Consider the following 9,089-nt stretch of genomic DNA (forward strand, 5'->3'; position numbering starts at 1 on the left):
GAATTATTTGGAAACTTGATTTTAATTAAACATTGCTATTCGAATTAATTTCCTAAAATAGCACCAAATTTTCAGAATTTGCCTAACTAAGGAAAATTACTAAAATGCCCTTGAAGAGCAAAATTCCATTTCTCATCTCCTTCCTCCACTCCACGTATGTTTTTACTCCCCTTCCCTCAAATCAGTCTTGGTTCATTACTTGCTCCCCAAGGGGTGATCCTTCTTCTTCACTCTTCTTAGTTTTATAATCAGACACAAATTGTCATCTTGTTTCTCAACCAAAATCAATCAATTGAACTGAAAATCATCCCCCTTGTTCCTCCTTGTTCGAACTAACAAACACCACCACTGCAACCACCGTGACCACCGATCACCACCACTACCACCTCCGTCCAACCACCCATACTCGACCACCTAACACCACCCTAACCTCCGTCGGCCACCGCAGCACCCCCACCAATCTCCCCTGCCCCTCTCATCCCACGCAACTCCATACTCCTCTCTTATCTCCTTCGCCGAGCCACCAGGACCACAATCACCATACCACCATCACCACCAGCAACCACTTCCACCCAGAACCACCACCACGCCTCACCGTACTCCCCCTGCTCCCTCCCCGGCCGAACTCCCCTGCCCTCCCCTGTTCTTTTTCCTTTTCCTGCTCGCAACACCCCCCCCCCCCACGCCACAAACCACCACACTCCGGCCACCTCACCACTCTCCAAACCCACTGCCGCCGCTCAATCCCAGCGAGCTGCTGCTTCCGCCGTCCAGAACCGCCCAACCGTTCTCAAACTCCTTTGCTTTCCCCTCCTATGTTCGACCCCCCCCCCCCCTCTTCCCTCACTGCTCCGCCGCGAACCGCCGCACAACCACCACCATCACCGTCATGCTCCGGCGCGGTCTCGCGCTGCTGCGACACTAGGGCCGCCGCCCATCCGCCGCCTAGCCGCCCCTCTTTCCTCTTCTGTTCGAGCTCTGTTTCGCACCCCCCTTTCCCTCTTTTGGTCGACTTTCATGAACCCAAAAACCAACTACTCAGACCTTGTTTTATTGCTTTAACAAACCCAAAACAAAAGTCCTAGGCCCAATTTTAATATTTGGATTTTGTTAACTCATTTCCTATTTTTATTTTCAGATTTATGAATTTACCTTCCATGTTTTTCTAAATAAATTTGATAAAGTATTTTAATATATATTTATATAAATAATTAATAATAAAAGTGTTTATTATTTCAGGTAGGAAAATATATTTAATTTTCGGTTTTACTAAAATTAAGTTACTAGCTTGAGTTAACAAAAAAGGAATTTAAGTAATTTTCATGTAAAGCGATATATGAGTTATAAATTTATATTTTTGAAATTTCGATTAACAATAATATTTTCGTTAAATTTATGAAATTTACAAGAAATTTACCTTATCGTGGCGATTATTTAGTATCGAATGTATAAACGCTACTATAACTCAATAGTATGTGTTAAATAATATGGACAATTATCTCAATTTATAATCTCTATGTTAGCCTTTAATTAATCAAGACGAAAAACTAATTAGATATTATTCCCAGTATACCGCCCTATTTTCACACATTGCGCTCAAATTTTTCAGTCAAAACTTTTTCCCTCAAAACTTTTTCGCTCAAACTTTCAGTTCCCTCCACTGCCAAAAGTCTTCTCAAATTAGGGTTAATCAGTTTTCTCTTATCCTCCATAGGTACACCAGTTGATACCAAAATCTTGAACTCGAAGTGCGGATTCTGGGAGAGGGTGTGAATAATTCGCTCAAACATTAATTGGTTTTTTCATCCTGGATTCTTAACCAGATTTCACGAAACTCCATTACAGTTGTTTCTTCACAAGTTCAAGGTAATTTTCCTCTTTTTTTATTTTAATTCTTTTCAAAATTTTGTTAAGTTTTCTAATTATTTTCGAAATTTGGTTGAATTTTCCCAATCCTTATCAAATTTTGGTTGAATTTTCCTAATTCTTTTCGATTTTTGGATGATAATTACATATTAATTTGGTTCTTGGTTGTTCCTTTGTCATCACTTCTCTCCTTCCCCCGAATTGAGGTATTCAGAGCAAACAAATTTTCCATTCTCTATTGATTTCACGAACCATATCAAGGTAATTTTCCTCTTTTATATTCTATTTCTTTTCGAATTTTTGTTGAATTTTCCTAATTCTATTCTATTCACTGTTAAATTCTCGTGATTTCGTTATATTTTGTTTTTCATGTTGGTGATTAGGTGGTATCTAGGTATCTTGAGCATTTACTTGCTGAGAAAATATATGTTGAAGCTGTAGCTTTGTGTCCCAGATTGCTGCAAGCCTGCAAGGGTCTGCTTCAGCATGGGAAAGGTACTGGACTTTCATTGTATCACATTATATGTTTTCCCCTTGGTATTGAGGGTTGGTTTTTCTTTATAGATGGATTATTTGCTTTGCTCAGCTTCGTCAGCTGCCAATTTTAACTCGTTACATGCCAACTGAGAACCCTAAACTCAGTGATACTTTATATGAGTTTATTGTGCGGATTGTGCCTCAAAATTTGTTGCAATGTTGATATGATTGTCATATACTCAAGATTTTTCCTTACATATATGTTATGATCCAGCTTGCCCTTGTGGCTCTTGCATTGAATCCTGCATACCGTTTCTTATCAGCTGTGAAGTCTTGGTTGCGATCAGTTTACTATGCCTTGACTATTTTGTCAGAGATTGAGCCTCAACTTAGAGCTTCCTTGATGACCGACAACCTGAAGGAGGTCATACTCTTTTTGCTATTGCTTTCTATATTTGAATGCAATGCTTCTCACATATTACATGTGTTGTTCTCAATGTCAAATATCCAGGCAGTGGCAGAGTTATACGTGAGAACCGGGCAAAACGAGAAAGCATTTTCATTCTTTGCTGATGTAAGTATGTAGGCCTAAATATTTTTCCGATCCTATCTGTAGAAACGCTGAACATGCAGCATTGCGCTGTCAATAATGATGATCATTGCTTAACCAACTTTTTTCTGGTTGCCTCTTTTTTCAGCTTTTGAAATCAAAAGTTTTCGACTTCATTGAGAGACATAGCTTGCATGCCGCGGTTTGTGAAAAGGTAAATTGATTTATCATGAGCTTTGGTATTGATTTCGAGTCCTATAGTGTGGTTTGTTTGGTTATGAATGTCTTTTTGCGTTGGAAGACATCAATGTTTTTGTAACTGCACCGGTGCACCCTATCTGTTTAGTGGACATTCACCATGCAAATTTATGCTTGATTTGGTAGTCATAGTTCCTTAGACCTTTGCATATTGCTCACTGAAAGCTTTCTTTTGTTCATCACAGGTTGTCCAGTTGATGATGCTTGACACCAAACGTGCAACATCCTTGCTGATCCAACAAAGGGAGCTGATTACCCCATCCGATGTAGTGTCACAGCTTCTAAAAGGCTGGAGATAAGTGTGATTTCAGACACTTTTTGTATCTATATTTGCATGCTTTATTTGAGGCCAGTCCTCATGTAGGAAGGGATTTTCATGATATGTAGGTATTGTCGAAAACCCAAATTCCTTGGCTAGCTCAATTTATAATATTTCTTAAGGATGCTTAGGCCTTGTGCGCTATTAAGTTCTCAAAAAAAAAGTTTCGCCCAACTTTCTTTTCTCCCCTTTTTCTATTTCTTGGGTGTGGGTTTTGGGGAATAAATATGTGGTCGCAGAATATACACTTGGGAACTTTAGAGCCTGAATTTGCTCAGCCTCATCTTCTGGAGTTCACTTTTAAATCACGACTGTCATTCTGTTATAATGTTATATAATCTGTGGTCAAATGTTTAGTTGTCTTGGAAAGTAGATTCTGTTCTCAAAATTTCAGCGGTTTCTCTATTTTAAAATCATGACTAGCTCTTCTATATTTTAAAATCATGAATAGCTTCTCTCTGCGGTATATGGTAGCTTTTATCTGCCATCTTAGGAGTCATTTGACCTATAGGATTTAGTGTGCTGTCTTATTCTTTGATTTTGGAGTGCTTCACATCCCTTGAGGATAACATTATATTCTGGAGTGATTTCTTGAAATTACTACTGTCTAGTTAAGGCAATTCCTGCCTGTTTGTGCTTGTATACCCAGAAGGAACGTTGTTATCTGTTAAAGTATTGCTTCACTTGTCCCAGATATTGGGTTTTCCCCCATTTGTCTGGTAGAACTGTATTCTTGTGGTTGTGTTCTTAGCTACGTTTCTTTTTGACACTTTCATCTGCATGAAGTTAGAAATTCATTCGCCCAACTTTCTTTTCTCCCCTTTGTTTATTTCTTGGGTGTGGGTTTTGGGGAATAAATCTGTGGTCGCAAACTGATAGCTAAATGCAAGTCTTGAAAATAGAAGTTTTGCATTAGTGGATTGATGAAAATGCATTGATTCCTAACAGAAATGATTACGCGTGAATATTGAGAAATGTGGTTATCGTTATTTTATTTAAATATGTCTTTTCTTTCTGTTCTTTATTCAGAAATGGCGAATGAGGAGGATGCAGGAGAAAAACAGCAAATCGTTGATGCCAAAGCAAGAAACATTAGTCACAATGTCCATTGTACTGAATGTGGAAGTCAGTCCATTGAAGATTCCCAAGCTGACATTGCCATCCTCCATAGAAGAGTAAGTCCTATTGTCTTATGTATCCATGTATGTACTTCATATATTTTGATAAGGGAGAAGTTAAAGTAGTTTTGAGCAAGTCCCCAAATTTGTTAGATGTTGGAAGATCCATTCGGTTCCTTAATTTGATTGTAGATTACACATGTTTATGTCAGTTATTTTGTTCTAAATGAAGCAGCTATGATATCTGGTTTGAGAATTCAGAGTTGTGATCGATCGTTTCGATATAGATTCCTTAGCTGATTCTTGTATAACTAACTGCCAATGACCAATTTGATTGCTGTCTGTATCATATTGAAAACAAGGACAAGGTGATTCAATCACCCAATTGTCAAATGCTTCCTCTGTCAACAGCAGTCTCTTTACGACCCTCGTGTGCTCAGTAGATATTTACCACCCGGACCCCAAATTGAATAAGAACCAGGGTGGTAAAGAAACTGTTGCTAAACCAAATAAATTAGCTGGGGTTTTTTTTTCCAGGAAATTATACCAGCTAGATTCATCAAAGCAGCCTCTGCAACACGATACTGGGCTTCCCTCCTGGGCGTACCAGTTCATTCACCGGTTTTCTCTCCAACTAAATAAGCCCACAAATTCGTCCAATAGAGAAGTTGAAGCAAGGTACATCGAAAAAAATGAACAGACAATCTGCAAGCCTCTGCAGCTAGATTCATCAAAGAAGCCTCTAGAGTACGATACATGGGGGTCATGAAATGCTAAGCTTAGGTAGCAATGCATACGGGCGGTAAGAATTGTTTACTTATACTTTTTTTTTTGTTGGTTGTTAATCCATAACTGAAATGCTTGCTAGTATAGCCTTGGTGTCTCTATAGCACATCTCTGTCTGAAATGCTTAATAAGCAGTTGGGAAATTGTTAGTCATCCATCAATAAGGATTTCTTCTGGTATGAATTTAGAGCACCCTTTAGAGCAAGAATACTTAAAGGGCTCAATTCCTGCAAGCCTCTAAACTGTTTATCATATGCATGAATGGTATCCCAGCAATAACTTGGTGAGGTTGATCCAATTTACCTATATAATTACAGAGCGTTGTTTATCACAAGCGTTGGCAACTATTTTTAATTGAAGCAGAAGTATTTGTGCTTATATTTAGTGATGCTTGAGAATCATTAACTCGGAGAAAGGGATGAGATCATTACATAATCTGTTGTGTGCAGTTATATCCTGCATGTTAGCTTATCCTATGTTGAGTTGTTGTGAGTAGTCCGGCCTACTTGTTATTTCACATAGATTCCTAAATTGTTGTAATTTGCCAAACTGCTTAAGTTTACAAAAGGATAAGGCTCATAGTTTTCAAACCCCACAAAGCCATCTGTTGGTCCTTGCTTCAACTGTTTTTGGCATGGGATTGCTGCAACTGTTGGTGCTTGCTGCAACTCTAATGTCATAGTTGACTTGTTAAGTTGTTCTTACTTGTGCGTTTGGTTGTGTGTTTTGTTAGCTCTCTTTTTTGGCTTTCGTTTGTAGTGGGTATGTTGATTGTTGTTGTTTCTACTAGTTCTATAGACAATAGACTTAGCTATGACTTTTTTTTACTGATATTAATTATCGTGCATTTTTTTACGTGCAGATAACTCGTGTGGAAAACGGTGAAGTTGAGCTCATTTTGAAAAGCACCTCATGTAATCGATTTAGAATATATTAGTTGTTTCGTTATCATTGTAGTAGTTAAATAGTTATAAGTCTTTTAGATTATTAGACAACTTTCTATCACCTATGTAATAACTTATGACTTACTCCATATGAGTTACTTATTTATAATATTATTTTCTTCTTGCAATAATCAAGCATTTTAAATTTATTATTGTCGTCAATATGCTTGATAATGGAAACTTTTGACAGGCCATTATAACATACTAAATTCTAGCGTAAAATAACATAGTTCTTTTTGTGGCGATTATAATCGCCGCTATAGACTTCCAATTTGGATTGTTATCTTAGCAAATGTATCAATTACGAATTAATAGTATCACTTAAATTTGCAACAAGAAGTATCCTATAGTAGTGATTATAATCGATACGATAGGTATCTAATAACGTCTATTGCATTCGCTACTATAACTACCAACACCATCGATTTTTTTGGCGCTAAAACTAATGTATTTGGTATGGGAAATTAGGGAATTATAGGGATTATAATCGCTACAATAATCGATACTATTATACATAGTATTTCGTATCGATTGTTTAGGTCTACCCCATTGAATGTAATAATCGCTACTAAAGGCTACAGCAACGGTGGCTACCGCCTCGAATAACTAATTGTTGGGGAATGTTTTCGTAGCGAATATATTCGCTACTAAAGGCCAAAATAATCACCACGAAAGCCCTTTTTTCTTGTAGTGCCTCCTCGGCCGAACTCCCCTGCCCTCCCCTGTTCTTTTTCCTTTTCCAGCTCGCAACACCCCCCCCCCCCCACGCCACAAACCACCACACTCCGGCCACCTCACCACTCTCCAAACCCACCGCCGCCCCTCAATCCCGGCGAGCTGCTGCTTCCGCCGTCCAGAACCGCCCAACCGTTCTCAAACTCCCTTGCTTTCCCCTCCTATGTTCGACCCCCCCTCTTCCCTCACTGCTCCGCCGCGAACCGCCGCACAACCACCACCATCACCGTAATGCTCCGCGCGCGGTCTCGCGCTGCTGCGACACCAGGGCCACCGCCCATCCGCCGCCCAGCCGCCCCTCTTTTCTCCTCTGTTGAGCTCTGTTTCGCACCCCCCTTTCCCTCTTTTGGTCGACTTTCATGAACCCAAAAACCAACTACTCAGACCTTGTTTTATTGCTTTAACAAACCCAAAAAAATGTCCTAGGCCCAATTTTAATATTTGGATTTTGTTAACTCATTTCCTATTTTTATTTTCAGATTTATGAACCTTCCATGTTTTTCTAAATAAATTTGATAAAGTATTTTAATATATATTTATATAAATAATTACTAATAAAAGTGTTTATTATTTCAGGTAGGAAAATATATTTAATTTTCGGTTTTACTAAAATTAAGTTACTAGCTTGAGTTAACAAAAAAGGAATTTAAGTAATTTTCATGTAAAGCGATATATGAGTTATAAATTTATATTTTTGAAATTTCGATTAACAATAATATTTTCGTTAAATTTATGAAATTATAATTTTATTAAAGTTCGTTGTTTGAAAATTCATTATTTATAAACTTATTTATGAAATATTGATTTTAGATTATTTATTGTTTTAAGTACTAACTCAATAATTTAATATTCTGAAAGAAGTCGGACTTGGAGCTCAGGAAGAACGATCCATCAGACGGGAATATAAAACTACGGTTGAGGTAACGGCTATTGCTAGTACCCGCAATCCCCTTATAAATGTATTATGAAATTATGACGTTATGATTGAATTTATGAATTAAATGTTTTGATGTGTTTTATGCATTGTGGGATGAAATATGATTTGTTTGAATCGTTTCTTATAATATGATTTGATTGAGTTTTCTCATGAAATGATGTTTATGCAATGCCCATGCTCCTATGGTTTATGCGCCCAGGCTTAGGGCCTAGGCCCATATTACGATGATGAGCCCAGGCTCTTATGGGCCCAGGCCCAGTGGAGAATTCCTTCACGGTTCGTACTTGCCGACAACTAGCATGTTAATTAAAAGTTTATGAATGACGGTTTCATTAAAAGTTTATGAATGAATTAAATATGACGTTTTATTAAATGTTTTACTTATTCTATTCTCCCTGTGTTATTACTCCCTCCGTCCCGGAATACTCGACCCGGTTTGACCGGCACAGAGTTTAAGGGACTTGAATTGACTTATTTAATTTAATAGGTAGTAGTTGACAGTGGGGTATTATTTTAATGTAGTTAGTGGAAGGTGGGTTAAAAGGTGGGGTTGGGGGAGAGTAGGGGTTGAATTTTTAATTATTTTTTGTATGGAGTAGGGGTAGGTGGGTTAATAGGGGTGGAGTGAAAAATAATATAATATTGTTAGAATATTTCCATTTTTAGAAACAGGTCAAATATTAAGGGACGGCCTGTAATACCTCGTATTTTTATAATATTTATAAGTATATTTTATTATATTTATAAAGCATTTTACGATTTATTAACATTTAAATAATATTTAAATGCATTTTATTTAATGTATTTTAACTAATTAGAATATTTATTATTTTAATTAATTACGAAACGAATTTAATTCTTGAGTCGGGAAATTAAATGAGTTGCAAATGATTTTTAAAGCTTCGGGTTTTAAATAAAAAGTCTAATTCGTTTTATTAATTAAACGAGCCCAATCAAAAGAGTTTAATTTAAATCCTAAGCTAGCCCAAATCATTTATTTCCTAAGCCCAACTCAAATCTCTTAAGCCTAGCCCATCAAGGGATTAGGGAGCCTATAAATAGGACTCCCCCATCCTTAAATGAGCCCCTAAAATTCATA

At 37.4% G+C, this 9,089-nt stretch overlaps 1 protein-coding gene across 1 annotated transcript; it reads left to right on the forward strand.

Annotated features, from left to right (window-relative positions):
- The first annotated feature begins 1,270 nt into the window (after window positions 1–1,270).
- LOC130459384 (vacuolar protein sorting-associated protein 41 homolog) lies at window positions 1,271–6,312 on the forward strand. Its single transcript, XM_056826731.1, has 9 exons — window positions 1,271–1,866; window positions 2,081–2,127; window positions 2,250–2,361; window positions 2,618–2,767; window positions 2,855–2,917; window positions 3,042–3,107; window positions 3,337–4,645; window positions 5,126–5,390; window positions 6,237–6,312. The coding sequence occupies exons 3-7, from the start codon at window positions 2,353–2,355 to the stop codon at window positions 3,448–3,450; spliced, it is 402 nt and encodes a 133-aa protein (XP_056682709.1). The 5' UTR covers window positions 1,271–1,866; window positions 2,081–2,127; window positions 2,250–2,352; the 3' UTR covers window positions 3,451–4,645; window positions 5,126–5,390; window positions 6,237–6,312.
- The last annotated feature ends 2,777 nt before the right edge of the window (window positions 6,313–9,089 follow it).

The sequence above is a fragment of the Spinacia oleracea genome, chromosome 4, assembly GCF_020520425.1.
Source record: "Spinacia oleracea cultivar Varoflay chromosome 4, BTI_SOV_V1, whole genome shotgun sequence".
Lineage (NCBI taxonomy): Eukaryota > Viridiplantae > Streptophyta > Magnoliopsida > Caryophyllales > Amaranthaceae > Spinacia > Spinacia oleracea.